Source organism: Typopeltis vanoorti, chromosome 23 (assembly GCF_054136105.1).
Source record: "Typopeltis vanoorti isolate ZY-2024b chromosome 23, IOZ_Tvanoo_1.0, whole genome shotgun sequence".
Taxonomy (NCBI): Eukaryota; Metazoa; Arthropoda; class Arachnida; order Uropygi; family Thelyphonidae; genus Typopeltis; species Typopeltis vanoorti.
In genome coordinates, this window is record NC_143571.1 from 66935624 (window position 1) to 66958294 (window position 22671).

The 22671-nt window shown below is 33.4% G+C and overlaps 1 protein-coding gene across 2 annotated transcripts in view; it reads left to right on the forward strand.

Annotated features, from left to right (window-relative positions):
- Positions 1-22671, forward strand: part of GPHR (Golgi pH regulator) — a 314568-nt gene that overhangs the window by 124833 nt on the left and 167064 nt on the right. For both annotated transcript variants that reach the window (XM_090412614.1, XM_090412615.1), the window contains exons 7-8: positions 4228-4308; positions 18191-18297. In XM_090412614.1, the coding sequence (XP_090268740.1) occupies positions 4228-4308; positions 18191-18297 (188 nt within the window). The remainder of the gene's footprint in view (positions 1-4227; positions 4309-18190; positions 18298-22671) is intronic.

Here is a 22671-nt window from a genome sequence, read left to right on the forward strand (position 1 = left end):
TAAATTAATCTTTCCTCGCTATTCTGTTTAAGTGACCATACTGTTAAATTGTGAATGAAACTATGTTGTGTAAATTATTTTTTTTTCATTCACATTTAACATTGATTATTATGTATTAATCATGATTTGTATAAAAATTATTTATTATTCCTTAATTTAGGATTACTATTTAAATATTTATTCTAAACTTAACCTACTATTAATTTGTTAAGCAATAATATGTGCAGAATTTATAATAACTAAAATATATATATGATGTAATGAAAAGTATTATTATAATTAATTCTATACGTAATGAAAAGGCTGATTAAGTAGCTCAAATATTCTGTTTATTCTTATTTGTGAAAATTTAACGTTATGTAATCACTCATGTAGTAGTAGAGCATTGTATTACATTAGCGAAATGTTTGCGTTTATTTGTTGTCATGGAGACACATGAAATAAACAAGCACGAGTCGAATAGAGCGTGACCTTCGGACTGAAAGGAGAGGAAAGATATTATATACAAAAAAAAAAGGATTTTGAATTAGAGGAGAGAGGAAGTTTTTGCGGAGCCGGAAGGAAAGTAGGATACAAGCAAAAGAAGTGGAAGAAAATTATAAGTTCTCTAGGGCAGAAATTCATGAGAATAGTGTTTAGAAGTGAGCCAAAACATAGTGAATCATATACTTAGCTGCAAGTGAAGTCAGCTGTGTTGTAAAGGAAAATCAATGCCGTATCCCGATAAATAAAGAACTGGACATTCAATGAAAAATTCTGATTAGTTCCAGTTAGTCTAGGATTGCGTCTTAATTCTATGTTGCCCTGAGAAGAATTATATTGAGATTAACTAGTTTCAGAAAAGTAAACAAGGAAAGATATCAGAGCCTTATTGATGTGTTTTTTTTTTTTTTTTGAGTAGTGAAGCGCAATTAACAGTAGTTCAGCTAAAATCGTTGAAGAATTTTTATTAATGTGTTCCGCTAACGTAAATAAGTTAATTCATAAGTGTGCTCACAATTAATAGATGTATTGAAGATTGTATCTGGTAAGAGTAGTCATACTTGTTTGTTTATTCTAACATTAACATATCTTCGAAGTTCAAAGTCCGAAATAAGATTGCTTGGAATATTGTCTATCTTGATTAGTGCTTCCTGTGAATTTAAACATTAAGTACAGCTGATAGATATGTGGGGACTGATTAAATAAGAAGTTTTGTTTTATTAACTTGAGTTAAGAAAGCATGTGATTTTGAAGCTGTGAATTGTATGTGAAAGTTTAGAACATTGAATTGGCATGAGTGACTTAGCAAGATGTATTAAGTTGATTGTATTGTTTCATTTTAAAGCAGAATTCTTGTATTTGTTATATATATCATATATTAAATGTTTTATTTTGTTGATCTAAATATTGTGTTTGCCTGAATTCCCTTTTATTGCACCGTTCATAAATATTCGAATCTTGCAGGAACCCCAAGTGGAATAGTAAATAATTTGGCCTAAACAAATGAGGAGACTGCTAACTTAATTAAGAATTGATCCTACTATTTTGTATAGACTAATCTAAAAATAGGGTGGCACAGTATAATTATAAATTTCTCTACTTTTGGATCGGTGATCAATTTGCAATTAGTTGTTATATTGATAAGAGTGACTTGAACCAAGATGGCGGATTTAGAACATAACATGAAAATAGAACGTCACGACAATACCACCTGAGATTAGCTCTGCTAATGCATTCCTGGATGCTAACAATGTCAAGTTTTTTCTTAATATCCTCATTTTTAATATAATATTGCCATTGATGCCATCTGTTCATGCCTCTAATCTTTCTCAGGACTCTCATATCTGCAATCTCTAGTCTTTGGTCAAGTGTTTTACTTCTGACCCAGCTCTCAGATCCATAAATTAAAACTGATTTGAGCACTGTCTTGTATACAGCTAATTTAGTGTTCTGACTAATTTCTCTCTTATTCCATATGAACTTATTCAGTAGACTTACTACCATACCAGCTTTGTTGATTCTGTTGTCTATTTCCATATTTAATTTACCATCTTCACTAAAAATCGTGCCTAAGTAGCTGAAATGTTTTACTTGTTCCACATGTTCTCCGTTCACAATGCAGTTGATATTTTCAACGATTCTGCCTATTTTCATTGTCTTTGTCTTTTTATTGCTGACCTTCACACCATATATATTACAAGCAGACTTGTAGCGGATTTATTTAGAAGTATAACATTGTCTGCATAAAGCAGAGCTTTATGCAGACAATGTTATACTTCAGACACTCCAATTTTGATATCATGTTTAATACCACTTTTCTTCATAAAGTGATCCATATAGATAATGAATAACAGAGGGGATAATGTACATCCTTGTCTCACACCAGATTTAACATTAAACCATCTTCCTGTACTTCCTTCAATTCTAACTGCTGACTTACAACTCAAATAAAGACTAAGTATTGCTTGATATAATGCTCCATTGACACCATATAACTGTAATGTATTGAATTGCTTCTCTCTTGGCACCTTGTCATATGCCTTTTCCAGATCGATAAAACTTAAAAATGCAGTTCTTTTTTCTATTCCCTTGATTTCTCAATTATTTGTCGTAAAGTGAAGATCTGATCCTGACAGCCTCTATTTGGCCTGAAACCAGCTTGTTCTTCACCAAGCTTTTCTTCCATAATTCTTCTCAACCCTTTCTCAAGTATACTTTCATAAATCTTACCAGGAACACTCAGTAGAGAAATACCTCTGTAATTCTCACAATCAGTTTTATTTCCCTTTTTATATATGGGTACTAGGAGAGCTCTACTCCAATCATCGGGAATTCGTCCCTCTTTCCAGTCCTTCTGAACTATGTAGTGCATCCACTCCAAGACTTTTATACCACCATGCTTCAGCATTTCTGGTCGAATATCGTCTACTCCTGCTGCCTTTCCACATTTCAAGCCTTTGATGGCATTTTCTTGTGTATCACTGCTTGTTTCATTTAGCAATTTTTTGAAGTAATTACTCCATACTTCAAGGATATCTTTTTCTCCTGTTTTCATGTCACCTTTATCATCTCTAACTCCTTTTACAGCACTGTTTCTTCCATTTCTAAGCTTCTTCAACACCCTGCAGAATATTTTGCCACCTTCTTGATATTTATTTTATATATTCTTGATATATGTATTCTTGAATTCATTCCTGTTGAATATTTTCTGCCATTGGTCTGTCACTTCTTGTTTCATTTAATATTCTTTCATAGTAATTACTCCATTAATTTAGAATATCTTTATCTTTAGTTTTCATATCACCTTCATCATTTCTGATTCCTCATTAAGAACTCTTTCCTTCATTTCTAAGCTTTTTCAATAGTCTCTAGAACATTTTGCCACCTTTCTGTTATTGATTCTCTATGTTCTTACCAAAACTTTCCATTACTCATCTTCTGTATTCTTATCAATTTTTTCCCATAACTTTTGCTTAACTACTTTTACACGGTGCATCACTTTCTGACAATTTTTCTCTGTATTTATTTATTTATTTTTTGCTTGGTAATCAGGTAAATTATAATTGACAAGAAATTATATTGATTTAATCCTATACTCAAGTGTAAGCAAACAAAGTTTGTGTGTGAAGTATTTTTCTTTAATACACTTCATTTTGCATTATGGGATACTAAGGCAACTGATACGAAGTCAACAGCTTCTCTATACAAGCAGCACAGTTTTAACAATACTTGATAGGTAGACTTTTTTTTTGCTTATGCTTTAGTATAACATTTTAGTATAGGATTAGCACAGTAATATAATTTCTTGTCTATTATATTATAATTTGTTTTTCTCTGTATTCTTTCACATATAAACTTACCTTCTAGGGAATTTCATTATGCTTTCTTCTTTTCCCCAACTGCTTCTGTCACTTTTTAAGTTCACCATGTAGTTCTGATGTTTCTCTCCCTGCAGATGCTTTACTATACTTTTTCTGTCTCAATCAACCAATGTTTTCTTTAGTTTCTACTGAGTTTCCAGGGACTGGTTTTTATTTTCAAACCCTTAATTTTTCTTGATCACGATATTGATACATTTTAGTATACACCTCACTTCTGAAAGTTGTTTGATTTGAATTCTTTTTAAAATTTTATCATATACTTTTTTTTTCAATATAACATTCAGTTTCATGATAGCTTTTTCAATTTCATAATTTTCTTCTTATTATTTTCTTATTTTTATTTATTTGTTTTTTTGAAATATAGGTCTGTGACACCATCTGACATTCAAGTTCAAGAAAAGAAAGTGTTACAAACAATGGATATGATTATTATGAAGAAAAAAAGGTTTGCTACTCATGTCAATATCTTTTTGAAATATTTAAAATATACAATAATTGAACATAAGAAAACATCTAAAATGGCTGTTTCACTGGCATAGACTGTGAGTGATACTTGCCTAATGTTACTTGTGCGTTTCATTATTTTTAGTGTATATTACAAAATTAAGCACTTCATTTAGAAGAAACGAAATGCAAGATTTATGTTTATCACCAAGCTAAAGGAACCAAAATATTGTTTTGTTTTGATGAAACAAAAGTTTTGATATGTGCACAGTAGTGTATTAGTAGTTTATTTAGCCTTTTCTTCAGCTTATGCTGCTTTCATTAGGAACTGTTATTACCGAAGGTATGATAACCAGGAGAAGTTTGTACATTGTCTTTTATTGTAGTAATAACCCCAAAAGGTTGACAGGTAGAAATAGAATCCCATGAGGTGAAGAATATTAGGGCTAATCTCCTGATGTGTGGATTTAAAAATGATTATGAAAGGAAACAGAACAAATAAATCTAGAGCTTGCCCTGATCCTTCCACCTTGAGAGTGAACATGGTATTGTCTGGCCGAAGCCTTCCTGGAAAACAGTTGATTGACAAGGAAAAGAGCAAGCCCTCTAAATCCCAAATGTGGAAAACACCTTTAATTGTTTTCAGTTATAACGTACGTACACTCTTAAAATGTGGAAAATTCTTTGAGCTATGCAGAGGAGCTGAACTGAATAAAATCGATACAATTTGTGTCCAAGAACACCACTGGAAAACTGACACAGACTGGAATGAAACTGCATCAACAGAAAAAAAATGGACTTTCATTTATTCTTCAGCAGAAAAACATGGCGACAGCAGCATAGGAATCTTAGCTAGTAAAAAATTATATAATATAATCTCTGCAATAGAGAAAGTTTCAACAGAATATTATCCATAACATTGGACTCAAACCCCAAGGCAACTATTACTTCAGTATACCTGTTCACAGAAGTTGCCGAAGAAGACAACAGATCAAAATTTTATGAAGAACTTGCCACTTATCTTTCAAACCTCCCAATGCATAATTGCCACAATAGGTGGAGATTTTAATGCACAAATTGGAGCAGACTTAGCAGGATCCACCAGAAATATAGGACAATATACATATCACCACACAACAAATCACAATGGACATCTGCTTTCAGAACTTTGCAATGACTACAACTATACCATTCTTCACATCAAATTTCCTCACTGTGCAAACAGAAAATGGACGAGAGCACCCAAATGGATCAAAATCTCAACTCAATCACATACTTATAAATGGTAAACGGGTTATCTCAATACAGAACTGTAGAGCCTACAACAACATCCTCTTTTTTAACTCGGAACACAGAATCATTAGTGCTCACATCAAGTTTCAGCTAACAGCTTAATGTGAGCACTAAGAAAACATCAATATGAATCCCTAAAAAGAGACCAAGAATCCCACACACAAAACATGTCAAACTTTGGAGGATTATCATAGAAACCATAAGACCAAAGAAGCTTTTCAAATTGTGAAACACATCTTAGTAACAAAGAAAGGAAACCCCAAAAATTAAGAATTAAAGATAATAATGGTAAAACTATAGAAGACAAAGATAAAGAATTATCAGAATGGAAAAACTGCTTTAAAAGTTTACTTAACATTAAAAACATTTCACGAACTCCAGTGCCCAGAATCAAAATAAGTGAAGAAATGCCTTTTTTTTGATGAACTCAAAGCAGCACTCAGCAAACAAAAAACATGTAAAGCCACAGGGAATCACAGTCGAAGCCATTCTCCATGGTGGTGACCAGATACAGAATATTTTACTCAATATATGCAATAATGCTCTCATGATAGGGGAAATACCTTCCCATTGGAAAGAAGGTATAATCATACCAATATAAAAAAAAAAGAAACGTAAATAAACCAGAAAAATACCATGGAATAACTCTACTACCTATAACTCTGAAACTTTCCAGTAAAATGATTCTTAATCGTATAGAATCTTATATTTCCCCACTAAGGATTTGTAAAGAACAGAAGCATATTAGAAGATTATTGGAAGATCCTAAAGACAAGAATATAAATTTCATAGACTTCACAAAGCCATTTGATTCCATTTGTAGAATCAACATGTTTAGAATTCTTTATCATTATGTATTCCCAACAAAATCATCGAAGCAATTGTAGCACCTTATCAAGATTTTCACACTCGTGTTCTTGTCAGTGGAGAAATCATAGAAAAATTTCTTATAACAACAGGAGTTCTTCCTCTTTATAATAACCCTAGACTACATTTTCAGAATGATTGAGGACAAATTCGGTGCATTGTTAACAAGCAACGATAAACAACTCTCAGCTATGCAGATGATGTAGTATTAATAGATTCATCTTTATCCAAGGTGCAATAACACTTTGAAAAACTATATCAAGCTGCAAAGATATTTGAATTGACAGTTAACTGAAATAAAACTAAAATACTCACAAACATAGTACAATGTTCCATCATTACAGAACACAACCAACCTTTAGAAAAAGTAGACTTCCAGTACTTGACTTAAATATAAATAATAACATATATAATAATAGAAATAATTAATAATAAATATAAATATAAATAATACTTTAAATGACATAATATTAAGAAAATATAAAGCTCTCAATCAACACAGGAATCTAAGAAATATATGGAAATTGTTCCCTTATTACCTTGGAAACAAAAATTAGGCTTTACAACGCACCCTCTCAGGCTATCTTCTTATATGGTGGAGAAAGATGGAATATTTCCACCCAAAAAGTAATAAAAAACCATTAATTAATAGCTTTAATACAACCTGCTTAAGACTGTTACTCGGTTACTCATGGAAGGATCATATTTGTAATTCCACTATTTTTAGAAGAGGCAAACCAAAAAACCTTGATTGAAACTCAATGCAGACATCAATTTGATTGACTGGGACATCAACTGAGACATCCTCTTTCTCCATACTTTTGACATCTTAGTTTTATACTCATTTATACAGTAAGCAGATATACTGTGACAAACCATACTTTTGACATCTTAGTTTTATACTCCTCCTCAAATGGACAGAGATGGAGAGGAAGATCAACTAAACAATTCTGGCAGTATATTAACCACCTTATCAGCACAGATACTCTCTCCAGGAGAAATAACTTAACTGGTTCAAAATAGTGATGCCTGGAAAGCTACATATAATAATTAACTTTTTCTTATTCCTATTTATTTAGTTTGTTTCCCTATTTACAAAGTGTAAATTGTAAATAAACCATGATGATGAGGTTAAGGGAAAAAAAAAAAATCTGAGCTACCTACTGGATATTGTGTTGCTTGTTGAATAGGTGCTTTATATTTATTAACATACTATCAGTATATGCTACACAGTTTTAGGCTGAATACACTGTTGTATACCGAAACCAGTTTCATTAAAATGAAGCTATGCTTTGGTTTCTTTAGCATAATAAATTGGGATTGATATATATTTATTAATCCCACATTTATATTGTATCATGGATGTAGATTAAGTTGTCATTATGGGTCAGATGAGTGAATTAGTTTAGGTGTTGGTAGTTTTCTGTTCAGTAGTTTCTATGGTATAATTCACAATACCCAAGTAACAAAATAAATAAGATATTTAGCTGCTGATATTTCATTGGTTTTACACCCAGCATTTTTATAGCACATTTGTTACAATGAACAAGCACTAACAATCTTATTTGTGGGAACAGTAACAAAAAATTAAAACAACTAACATCCTTATGTAGAACCCTCTACTGTTGGATAAAGAAAGAAGTTTTATAAATTTAAAGTGAGTTAGTCTTGTAATGACCGTCTCCCAGATTTTTGGTTAAATTAATACAGCCATACCCATTGAGTTTCAGGGAGTGTTTCATCGCTACTACTGCTGCTGACTCCAAAGACTGACTTGTAATGACTTCTATGATACATAGCACTTTGGTTTACCTTCCTCTAATCCTATGTGAAGGAATGTCTAAAACATAGTCTGCTAGTCCCAACTTGCTATGACGCTGGAAGCAAATGTACTTATCTTCTTCAAGGCAGATATCAACAGATTTTCCTGTCTGTCCATACTGATGGAATTCACAGGTACAATGCACTTTTTCCTTTGTACCTGTTTACCATTAGGTGAACAGATGTGGGTTTGCTAGTTTGATGTATAGTTTGAATATGATGTGGGGCTTATATTTATTAAGCATGCTGGCTGTCTTTTTGATGTGCTCTGGAGGTATGGAATAGTAACAGTTTTGCTCTAGTCATGTGTATTAGGAAAGTGGGGGGTATTAATATTTTATCTATTTTCTTTGGGTTATAGTCATTGGCTGAAAATTTATAGCAAAGGTAGGTGAGTTCAATGGCAGGAGCTATAGACAGACACCCCATTACGGTAATTTAAAATTCTTCTCACTAATAACTGTATGTTACTGCTTGCATACTGTGACAAACCATTTTTACTATAAAGATGCTAAGTATAAAACTAGCAAAATATTGATGGCTAAACAAACATCTTATTTTGTTCCTTTGGTGTTGCGAATTATATTGCAAAAGCACTGATATATATTATACGTGACAAGAGATTATATTCTTATTTTAATCCTTTACCCAAGTATAAGCAAACAAAGTTTGACTTGATGTACCTCCACAACTGGTTTCTTGCGTTTAGAAGCTGTTGACTTTACATCAATTGCCCTCAGTATCACAAAATGCAAAGCACACTTCTTTTAGGACATGTATTACTATACATTATGGAATGGATCACAATGCAAATTGCTTTTAACTTTCATTGAGATCTCATCGGTGGGAGCTAGACCGAGGAGGTACTAATACTAAGGTTAAATGAATGCAGAATCATATATTTTCCATATATGATACACTATTTCAATAATGCTTACCATAATAACAGAAAAATTAAAACAAAAATTGTGGAAATTATATCAGCGCACTTAGTACTACAAAAGTTGGCATTCGTATCACATAAAACATAGTGACCACAGCAGCAAATGATAAAAAAGAAAAAAAAAACAGTTAATTGTTAATCCCACTGTCCTCGGAAGAGCTCACTCTAGCTTTGAAGTCAGTGGGATTACTCTGCCTTATCATCCTTTTATTACTAATAATAGCACCCATCTCATTTTCATAAATGTATTATTTCCATTCCTTTACTGTGCATAAGTTATACACACACACTCAAAAATACTTAATTATTTAAATAAAGTTCTTAGTTTTTTATTAACTTTATTTAAAATGAATGAAAAATAAAGTATTGTAAAAATATGTTAATTTTGTTATTTTTTGTTATATTTATATTTACTTATATCAGATCTTACTAAACCTCTAATTAAAATCTTCAATTATCATACTGTCTGCACCATTGTAAAATTACGGTATGTTGATATATATACCCTTACCTATCTACCTTATTTACTCATTTGTCGCTCTTAAGTCTCATTAATTCCTTACTCATTCAAGTCTTCTTATTTCTCTATCTACTGGCCACTATAAACATATTGAATGATAGTGCACTGGACTGTTAACAAAGATTCTGCTTCAGGCTAGAGCCAATCCCTTTATTATAATTCTGGTATTAACTCTGTTTCTAATTTTGGAAAAATTTATTTGTTAACGCTGCGCCATCCAAAATTATTAGACTAGAGAAGCTTCGTCATCTGGGAGAAAACATTCAGAATGGCACAATATTCAATATTCAGACAATTACTATTCCAAATTTCACCAAAACTTATGTGACTTAACTTTACTGCAGTCGTGGCTATCCCCAAAATTCTGATTCGCACAGGTTCTCTTTATGAGTGGTGCATTGAGAACATAGATCAGGCAAGTTATTAGGTTGAAAAGAAAGGATTTATTTATTAAAGAAAACAGTAGAATTACTGATAATTATTTAACTAATTAAGTAATTATCAGTAATTACTTGCATGAGTAAACTAATTCAATCATGGAGGTGTAACCTGGGCATTCTTAATCATTCTCAACATGAAGCAATATCTAATACTAAACACATTATGAATTCCTTCTAATTATGTAACATCCATAGGTAATCATTTACCAAAATCTTATGGTGCCATTTGGCCCTTAAGGTTGCCAGATTTGTTACTTTCAGATTTTTGCTAATGGGGCTACCTGAAAGTTAAGGTGTATAAAAATGATCCTCACACAAGTGATGAACTGAAAAGAAACATCACTAAAGCAATCAGAGCAGTCAGTAATTCCATGTTTCGAAGAGTTGCCTCCAATTTGATAAAAAGATCATGTGCTTGTGCTCAAGAATGAGGTGGAAATTTTGAACATTTGCTTTAGAAATGTTATTTATTTTTGTCTTCGTAAAGATATGATTATAAGCTTTGTTTGTAGCAATTTAGTTCTATAAAGTTGGTCACTAATATTGAAAACTTCTAGGTTATTTTATATGCATGACATTTGGATCACCCTCTATATATGAATATTATTATGCATAAAACAATAATGATAAAAAATTTATTATGACTATTCCTAATTTATGTAATGTGTATATTTATCTAAAAATGTGTATGTGTATATATATATATATATTTTTTTTTTTTTTTTATTTTGTTTGTACTAAACCAAAAATATAATATGTGAATGACAATAGTTTGTATGATAACATTTTGTCAAACTTAAAGCTATGTAATCATTATCTGCCTTCTTGTGTAAAACTGTAAACTATAATTGCAAATCATTACTGTGATTGTTATTATTCTTCTGTTATGTTTGTGCTATGTACAATTTATATAAACTGCACATAGCACTAATTATAAGGATATTAATTGAAATCTCCACATATAAGAAATTATAGTATTATTGCCTAAATTTTATATAATATGCATATAATTTATTTGAGAAGTAATAAAGCATAAAGAATACATGTATGTATGCATGCATACCCCTCCCTCAACACACACACAAAGTTGTAAAATGGTGAAAATCACCATATTATTAAAATACTCCAGATCAGAGAAAGATATAGAATGTCTTTTCACTTGGTTACAAAGTATATTATTTACTAAACTGAATGAGAGTTTTTGCTCTCTCTTTCTCTTTTAAGGTTTCTGCCTGGTCTCTGAGGAGAACCAACTGTTTGAAACAGCTGTCAGACCAGCGAAACCTTGTCTAAGTGGACCAATAAAAAGCAAACATATGGACACTTGGGCAAGCGATCATGTCTTCTATATGGTTCGCGCTAGGGCAACTCATAAATGCCAGTGAATGTATTCCTGTAAGCTCTGATCAACTTTTTTTATGAAACTTTCATAGTTTCTGCATTCGGCTTTGAAATAATGCTGAATTTAATATCCACTTAATTTATATAAAAGTATATTATGCTTTACAAGAAATTATAATTGCAAACCATTACTGTGATTGTTATTATTCTGTTATATAAATTGCACCTAGCACAAATTATAAGAATATTAATTGAAATCCGAGTGAAGTGCATGTAAGAATTTATAGTATTATTTTAATATTATTAAAATAATATTATTCTTTTATTATTATTAAATAATTACATTATTTCATATTATTAAAATTTATAGTATTATTTTATTATTATAAATTCTATATATAGTATACTATAAATACCTTTATAGTAAACAAAGTTTACTATAAAGGTATTTATAGTATGTTTACTATAGAGTATTAAAAATACTCTTTATAAACAAAGTTTGACAATAGAGTATTTTTATGACTGGTCTACTAGTGAATATACAAGTAGACCATTTGTGAAGATACTTCACATAGAAGCAAATTCTGTATATACAAGCAGGACAGTTGAGGCAAAGAAAGTTTGTTAATGCTTATGCTCCTGATGAAGTATAACATTATTATTATTATTATTACAGTAACTTCCATGGAGTAAATGTGGGAAGGTCCACTTAACTAGTAACATTTATATTATACTGAATCTTGCAGTCATTTACCATTCCCGCATTCACAATACATTGCATGTCGGCAATGTGTTGAACTCATCAAGGGAGGCCACATACTTCATGCACCAGCTGTCATACTTATTCTTGAATTCATTCACACTGCTTGCACTCACAACATTATGGCAATCCATTCCAATCACACACCACCCTATGAGAAAAAAATATAGCCCTCACCCCTTCTTAGTGGCATTCATTCTCAGCTTCCACAGATGCCCGCTTGTCCTTTCCTCACCCTCATAAATTGAGAAATTCCATCAATTGAAATCCTGTATGACCTTTTCAGAAGGTTGTAAGTCAATCATATCATCCTGATTTCAACTGTTTGCTAGTGTCCGCAATTTGCAAATTCACAATTGTCTTCATAATCAGTATTCCACAATCCTGATATCATCTTTAGCACGCTCCTTTGCACTCTCTCTCTCCACTGTATAAGAATCACAACAGAAAGTAGGAGACCAGAACTTGGACTATTGTGTGCAGATCTTATCAAGGCCTTGGAAAGAAGCAAAATGACATCCTTATCTTTACATGTGAATGCAATTTTCAGCATTGCAATTATCTTTTGAGGTTGTATTTGCAATCTTTACGTCATGGCCCCTGAACCTCAACTTCTATCTACTAACATTCCAACATCCCTAGCCTGATTTCTTCTAGCATAATCCCACCAATATAATACAGCATTGGATATCAAATCACACCGAAGGGAATGGCTTTACATTTACTGACATTGAACTTGCATCCATTTTCCCATGCCCACAATTCCAGCTTATTCAAATCATTTTGCAAGTACTGCATATCAACAGCTTTCCTGATTACCCTACCTATCTTTGTATCATCAGCAAATAGCTGTATGTTGCTTGTTAGATCCTTCCCAATATCATTAATGTACAGATTGAATAACAGTGGACCAACCACTGGTTACCTTAAATCTTGCAGACTCACATCCCCCGTATACCACTTTTTGATGTTTGTCAGTCATTCCTCACACCCTGACATAAATTTCAGGGATGGCCTCTTGTTCTTTGCATTTCAACTTCCAGTCTTTTTATAATCCTGTCAGTATTAATCTGGTAAAATACCTTAATTAACTTGAAGGTCTCTGTCACATCACCTCTTTTCCTTCTATCAACCAAACTATTCAATCTATATTCCCTCAACTGCTCTGCATAACCAACATTCCAGAGTCCTGATATTGTTTTGGTCATTCGTGTCTGAATCCTTTCTATTATTTGCACATCACAGTGAAAACCGAGGGACAAAATTTGAGCACAATAGTCCATTTGTGGTCTGACCAGTGCTTATACAGAGGTGCCACCACCTTCCTATCCCTACATGCTAGTGTACTTCTTATCATAGCAGCAATATAATATGCAGTCTTTGCAACAATTACAATGTGCCATCGAAATTTTAGTCCACTGTCAACTATCACCCAAGGTCCTAGATCTCATCCATTTTCCAATGCACGTCTCCATCCATACAGCCTCATATCTCTGTTTCCCAAGTGCCTTGCATTTATTAATATTAAGACTACAACCCTACTCATTTGTCCAAGCTAAAAGTCTGTTCAAATCTTCCTATAGAGCAGTGTTTCTCAAACTTCAGATATCCACGTACCCTTCTTAAATTTTTATTATTACCAAGTACTCCTAATTAATTAAAAAATAAATTCATTAATTAAAAATAAATTAAAATTAATACATTGATTTAAAATATTAATTAAAATTAAATATTTATTTTATTTGAATTTATATGTTCATGTAAACAAAAAATGATTTATTTTTAAATTTTGGTTCACTAGTGATGTCAGACGACACACTCATCAATTTCATTTGATCCAGATGCAATATCAACGTTTTTTTGTTGCTTACAGCTACTTGTATTTGCTATATTGCTCTCTTTTGGGGGTTTTATAAATCCGATCTTTAACCAATGATCCACATGTAAGAATTTGAAAGCTAAAAAAAATACTGTATTTACTTGAATATAACTAACTTTTTTCCCAAAATTAAAGCTAAAAAATTGTGTTGCGAGATATGTGCGGGAATTTTCGGAAACTAAAGTTTTTAGAAAAAAACTGAAAATGGTGCAACTTATCAAGAAGCTCCTACTCGCTATCACTACTTTTGGCATCGAGAACAGTTTTTTGTGTGCATCGTCAAAGTCATCTGCCCAAATAGCATAATCTTCTTTCTCATTATTTCAAGCAAAATTACCAGTAATTTACAAGACTTGAGATACGTCGAGTAGCGAAGAACTGCATATGATTGGTGCAGTACAAAAGATAGTGCGAACCAAAGACAAATTAGAATTTCAACAGTTGAGTTGAAATGCTAATTCCCTTCAACCGAATTCCGTAATATCTGAAACACATTCACTATATATTTCTTAGTTTTAACACGCTAACGACGAGGGGGGGGTGTCAAGCAAAACCATATGTTTTACTGGCAACATATGGTTTTGCTTGGTCTATATAGAAGTTTCTGTTGGAGAGGGGATGTGATTCATTAGTCAGTGCCATTTTATCCTGGTTGTCTCTAATTGCACTGTTTGTTGAAAAATATAATGACTCCTTTAATTATGCATAGCCGAAAATTGCCACGTGCCCCATAACGACCTTTTGCGTACACCCCCCTGGGGGTATGCATACCACACTTTGAGAAACACTGCTATAGAGAATTAACATCAGCAATACTAGTGATAATTCTACCAAACTTTGCTTTGTTGGCAAACATTTGAAGATGTCAATCCACATCAAATATCATTAACAGATAAGTTAAACAGCAAACAGGTGCTTAAGGGTCAGAGCTGTATAACTGGGAGGATACCTCCATATAGTCTTTTAAGGAATGTGCAGAACTGCCAGGGCTTTGGACCTAATGTCCAATCCTCACTTTCTCATGGTGCACCCTGTTAGGTATACTGAACCTGGATACTGTTCAGTATCCAGGTTCAATATATATGGGCTGGCAATTTGGGATTTAGCCAACCCAACTGTATTCTTATTAGCTTAAACTTCAATGTAAAATGATGTTACAACATGACAGAATTTCATGACATCTGGGGCGTCACCAGTTAAACAATGCCCTCGTTTTTGCCAGGGAACCAGGGCGAAGAGCAAAAAAGTCAGCTACTGGAACAAATCATGAAACACACCCCAACTCAACATCACCAGAGTTCACGATCGGTATTATCAACATAAGAAGATTGTATGGGAAAGAAATGGAGCTAGCTGTGGAATTAGATAAGTACCAGATCGACAATCTGCCTGAGCAATAAATACAAAATGTTATATTCATGCAATGACAATCAATGCAAAGGAGTAGCAGCTATAGTATTTAATACTAAATATGCAGCTAATCTTATTGAGTGGCAGGCAATATCAAGCAGTGATGTGGGCAAATATCAGAATGGGGAACTGGACAATGAGACTTATTTGTGCCTATGATCCCACAAAAGGTTCTACTAAGATAGAAATGGAGGTGTTTTTTGAAGTTTTAGAGGAAAGCGACCGACACAATGAAAAAGGAATAGTTGGTTCTTGTTGGGGATCTAAATAGCAGAGTAGGAAATGATTGTCAGACATACAGAAATATTTTGGAAAATTTGGAGAAAAGAGCAAAGCTAATAATAATGACACATTCCTGTTGGATTTCTGCTCAGGACATAGACTGGTTATTACTAACACAATGTTCCAACATAAAAATATGGAGAGAAGAGGCAAGGAATAAGAAAAGTCTCATTGACTATGTTATTGTTGATAGTGATGTTTTCTTACTGGTTCAGTATACTAGGGTGTACAGAGGATTTGAAATTGGAAGTGATCACCATTTAGTCTTGAGTAGGATAAAATTGAATTTCATATTGAAAGTAAGAACATGTAAGAAAGTTTTAAAGCCTAATAAAAGTTGAACAGCTCTCAGATGTGAACTGTAGACTAAAATACACTAATTTTATTTGTGTAATATAAAAGTATTTTCAAAGTTTGAGTACAGGAACCAAACCTTGGAGGTTCAGCGGCAAATCCTGAAGAAAACATTGATTGATTCAGGCAGAGAAGAATGTAGTGAGATTGTCTGCAAGAATAGAAAAATAAGAACTCCATGGTGGACACAGGAAGTTGAAGAGGCAGTGAAGGAAAAGAAGAAAGCATATAAAAAGTTCCTGGCAAATAAGTCAGCTTGTGCTCTTATAGAATACAGAGACAAATGTAAGAAAGCTAAACATTATAAAACTAGCTAAGCAAAAGTTGTGGGAAGACTTTGGTAAGAACATAGACAATAAATATCAAGAAGGTGACAAGATATTCTGGAGGTTGTTGAAAAAGCTCAGAAATGGAGGAAAGAGTGCCGTTAATGGAAATAGAGATGATAAAGGTGACATGAAAACTGGAGAAAAAGAAATCCTTAATGTATGGAGTAATTACTTCAAAAAATTGCTAAATAAAGCAATCAGTAACAACACAGTAGTAAAAAACCTTAACAGGCATGCAATCAGAATACATATCCATACCTGAAGTATAAAAAGCCATCAAAAGTCTGAAATGTGGAAAGGTAACCGGTGTAGATGATATTCGACCAGAAATGCCAAGTATGGAGATATAAACATGTTCCAGTGACTGGACTGCATAGTTCAGAGGGACGGATTCCAGATGATTGGAGTAGAACTCTCATAGTACTCATATATAAAAAGGGAAATAAAACTGAATGTGAGAATTACAGACGTATTTCCCTACTGAGTGTTCCTGGTAAGATTTATGCAAGTATACTTGAGAAACAGTTGATAAGAATTGTGGAAGAGAAACTTGCTGAAGAACAAGCTGGATTCAGACCATATAGATGCCATCAGGATCAGATTTTCACTTCACGATGAATAGTTGAAAAATCATGCGAATATAACAAAGATCTGTATTTAAGTTTTATCATCATCATCAAATTCCTGCCATGTACCCTCAAGTGGTGTACAGGATATGATAGTACTACATGAAAAATTTATATCATTACTAACTTCCTATCTACAATTTTCCTACAAATCAGTCTGTTACTTGTCAAGACTCTGACATTATCAGATCTTATATTTCTATCGTCTAAGGCACTTTGTACCGTATCAATCCACCTATATCTTGGTCTTCCTCTGGGTGGATTAAAGTGAATGTAATGTCAAGTAAATTCTCAATGCAATACCAAAATTTGGAAATGGATTTTGCAAATCATTCTTATGAGCTTGCTGCAGCCCCAACTGATGTAATCATTTACTGTAGAGTATTTTGCAAAATCCTGGAGCATCATGGTATAACCATTTCTGATGTAGCTATTTCCTTTAGCTAATTTGACTTTCACATTTTTTATGAAATGTGAATAAATTACTAAGGCAGGACATAGCTTTTTCAAAGCTGTGCTGCCTACCATAGAGTGTCATATTCCTGTCTACAAATTCCTGTATTTTACCTTTAACCACACTTTCCAGTACTTGACTTTAAATTATTGGAAATCACACAATCATTTTCACAATGCTGAAAGTGATTGTGACTTTCTGAAATTTTGATGTAAAACCGTCAATTTCTTTTCCTTTTTGGTTCTCCAGTGAGTAGGTCTTGGAGAATGTCATCTTCCTTGTCCATTTCATTTTTACATTTTTTGTTCTATGAAACTTAGTTTCTTAGAGGATGGTATTTCCAGTTGGATACTAAAGCAGGACAGCTAGTACACAATTGAATTTAACCAATGCCTTCTTCCCCTTCAGCATCTACTGGAAATAGAATCCTTTGAGATCCTGTGATTTACTAGGTTGAGTGGACCCATGCATGCACTGCTTAGTAAATTAGTGGGATGCATATCTCAAAGTTTTTGAATTTGTTTGAACTATATTAATTCTTTATATTAATTTATTCTTTTACAGAATAGCATTAGCAGAAAGAGAAAAGTTGCAACAAGGAGCTGGTCGACAAGCATCTGGTATTTGGGGAATGCTGAAAAGTGTAGCATCATCTCATAATTGTACTGAAAGTATCCTTATTTTTTAATTAATTAATTATTTTTACCTTATATTAGAATAACATGAGTTGCTTAACGACTTGACCTTTATTTTTTTTTTAAATACATTTAAACCTTGGCAGCTAAGAAACTGCAGAATTATTAATCCATTTTGCATTCTTCTAAAAAATGCAAAATGGAATTTGCATTTCATTGTTTTTAACTTGAATGACCTTGTCATGTTTCAAATATCCATCCAATATTGTAATGTTATAAAAACACTGCAGTATTTGAAAGATAAATGGTATTATATAGCAAAATGGAAATGTAGGATTTTGTTGATTTGACTTTACAGTGTGATGCTTTGTTTATCCTTCTTTTGTTTCTAAGAAGTTTTTTCACTTAGTTATAAAGTACATTATATTATTATTACTGGTGTAATACAGATTTCTTCATGGAATTGGAAGACTCATCGGGTAAGATCCATTATTCACACAATACCTGTCATACTTCTCTTTAAACTCACTCACTGATGGACTCACAACCATGTCTGGCAACTCATTCCACCCATTCATCACCCTCAAGCAAAACATCTAGTCCCAAAATCAAACATCCCTTGCTAACTACCCTTTTACACAATTTCCATAGGATACTCCTTGTTCTCTCCCTTCTTGCCATGTACTGAAAAAAATCTTTAGTATCATCCTATAAAATCTCCTTAATAACTTATATGCTTCTGTCATGTCTCTTCTTTTCCGACCATCAGTCTGTTCTCATAGGGAGCATTCCATAGATGTGCGACAATCTGTCAGTCGCCTCTAGATTTCTCCACCAATTCATCCTCATGGAATTTGGGCATCCAGATGTGTGTGCAGTAGTCCAGATATGAACTTACTAAAGCCTTATATATAGGGGAATATATATCTCTATCCCTATTTGATGTGTTCTTTAACAACCACAAAGAGGATGGTCTGAAAAGTTCTCGGCCTTGACCATAGAGGGCAACACTATCAGTACGATTTTTTTTTTCTCTAAGTTGGTACATCTGTCATAAGCATCCATGTGAAATTGAAAGTCATTCTATCAAGTAGTTCGTTTTATACAACTATCTGAAGCAAAAGTGTTGTCTGTATCCCTTGAAATGGATAAAATTGAGTACCTTGCAATTATAAAATTCTTTGTAAAAGAAGGTTTAACGGCAAAAGAAATTCATTTGAAGTTCATAAAAGATTATGGGCATTCTTCTCTTTCCTTTTCGACAATTAAGAAATGGGCTGCTGAGTTTAGACACGGCCATACCAGCCTTGAAGATGATCCACATGAAGGACGTCCAAAAAGTGTAACAACACCAGAAATCATTGATCAAGTGCACGATATGGTATTGGATGACCGTTGAGTCAAAGTGCATGAAATTGCTGAGACTATAGGCATTTCAAAAGAACATATAGGATATATTTTTCATGAAGAATTGCAAATGAAAAAAGCTTTGCTCAAGATAGGTGCTGCACATGCACACAACAGATCAAAAACGCACTCACATGAAAATCTCTGAACAGTGCTTGGAACATTTTAACAAGAATAAAACTGATTTTGTGCGTTGATTTATTACCATGAATGAGACTTGGATTCACCATTACACACCAAAATACCAAAATCCAAACAACAGTCAAAACAGTGGACAGAAGCCGGCAGTTCAGCACCAAAGAAAACAAAATCGGTCCATCAGCAGGAAAGGTCATGGCATCGGTGTTTTGGGATGCTAAATGCATTTTGTTTATTAATTATCTTGAAAAGGGTAAAACAATAACTGGGGAATATTATTCCGATCTTTTAACCAGACTAGACGAAAAAATTCTTGAGAATAGACCTGGTTTGCAGAAGAAAAAATAGTCTTTCATCAGGGCACTGGCCCACAAAGATGTTTTGGCAATGGGAAAATTAAGGTATCTGCATTATGAATTGTTGGAACATCCACCCTATTCCCCAGATTTGGCTCCATCTGACTTCTATCACTTCCCAAAACTAAAACTCTTCGTCGCTAATCAGCACTTTTTTTCAAATCAAGAGTGATTGCAGCTGTAGAGGGATATTTTGAGAGCTTACTAAAAACCAGTACAGGGATGGGATAATGGCGCTGGAATAAATGCATTAATCTTAAGGGAGATTATGTTGAAAAATAAAAATAATTTTGAAATTATAAATTTTTTTTTTTTTTTCATGGTTAGGCTGAGAACTTTTCAGACTACCCTCGTAATATCATGTGTTGTTTTGGCTACCTTCAATATGCCCTTTAAAATTTAACTCCCAGGTCCTTGGCTTCATCAATTTCCTGCAGTTCAATTTCATCAGTATATGAGGGTGTGTTGAGAATTAGTGATAAACACCATGAAGGAATTGAAGTAGAACCATATAACTTACACGTTGCATCATTTGCAATTCTCTGAGAAAAAAGTCTTTCCCCCCTTGTTGCACAAACCAGTCGTTTTTGTTCTAGGTGTTTATCAATCCCCCTTGTAGTAAAAACATCTTGTGATCTCTTGCTTAATGATGCTATTTATTTGTCTAACTCCTACTTGATTTATTCTTCTGATTCTAGGTACTTCTGATACTGCTTTTTTCAAACATCCCCTTGTCCTCCTCCCATGCACCACCACCATTTCTACCCTCCAAATTCTTATGCCACGGCACTGCTGAAAACTGACTTCTCAGCTTGTCGTAATCACCTGCTTTGTAGTTCCACATATGTGGGTGGTCTGAAAATGCCTTGGCCTCGACCATAAATGGCAACACTATTGGGAAGATTTTTTTTTTCTAAGTTGGTACATCTGTCATAAGCATCCATATGAAATTGCAAGTCATTCTATTGTGTAGTTTGTTTTATACAGCTCTGAGAAACCAAAGTGTTTGTCTGTATCCTTTGAAATGGTTAAATTGAGTATCATGCGGTTATAAAATTCTTTGTAAAAGATGGTTTAGCACCAAAAGAAATTCATTCCTACTCCTTCGTTTTCGATAATCAAGAAATGGGCTGCCAAGTTTACACACGGCCTTACCAGCCTTGAGGATGATCCACATGAAGGACTTCAAAAAAGTGTAACAACACCAGAAATCATTGATTAAATGCACGATATGGTATTGGATGACTGGCGAATCAAAGTGCATGAAATTGCTGAGACTATAGGCATTTCACAAGAACATGTAGGATATATTTTGCATGAAGAACTGCAAATGAAAAAGCTTCGTGAAAGATGGGTGCCGCGCAGATCAAAAACGCACTCCCATGAAAATCTCTGAACACTTCTTGGAGTGTTTTAACAAAAATAAAACTAATTTTGTGTGTTGATTTTTTACTGCAGATGAGACTTCGATTCACCAGAATCCAAAGAGCAGTCAAAACAGTGGACAGAAGCCAGTTGTTCAGTGCCAAAGAAGACAAGGTCATGGCATTGGTGTTTTGGGATGCTAAAGACATTTTGTTTATTAATTATCTTGAAAAGGGTAAAAAAATAACCAGGGAATATTATTCCGATCTTTTAACGTGACTAGATTAAAAAATTTGTGAGAAAAGACCCGGTTTGCAGAAGAAAAAATCATCTTTTATCAGGACAATGCACCTGCCCACAAAAGTGTTTTATCAATGGGAAAATTAAAGGATCTGCACTATGAATTGTTGAAACATCTACCCTATTCCACAGATTTGGCTCCCTCTGACTTCTATTCCTTCCCAAAACTAAAACTCTTCCTGCTGGTCAGCATTTTTCTTTGAATCAAGAGGTGATTGCAGCTGTAGAGGGGTATTTTGCAGATCTTACTGAGAACCACTACAGGGACGGGATAATTGTGGTGGAGCATCGCTGGAATAAATGTATTAGTCTTAAGGGAGATTATGTTGAAAAATAAAGATAATTTTTAAATTATAAATTTGTTTTTTTGTTGTTAGGCCGAGAAATTTTCAGACCACCCATGTATATATCCCTTCTTAATAGAAAATTTGGCATGTCTGGCATTCTCCCAGGTCAAGAGTATGTGCTCACTTTCCCCAAGTGCAGGCTGCATAGCTAGATTGGTTGCTGTTAAGTTCTCTGATGCTGTAATCAGAACCGGCACTCTCAAATTATGTAGCATATTCAAGCAATGCAAGGTACAATCCCTTTCAGATGTGGAGATTACAATGCACTATGGAAAGGGTCGCTGCCCAACTACCCAGACCAGTTTTGACCTTAATTGAGGTCTTAGCAGTGGGAGCCAGCTCTAGGAGGTTACTGAGGTTAAATCAATATAATGTCACATATTTTCCATATACAATTGGTGAAATTGTGTATCGTTGTATTAAAATATACTGGGTAAGAGAAAATTGTCAGAAGTCTTTAATATCTGTGTCACATACAAAAGGTGTCAGGACCTATG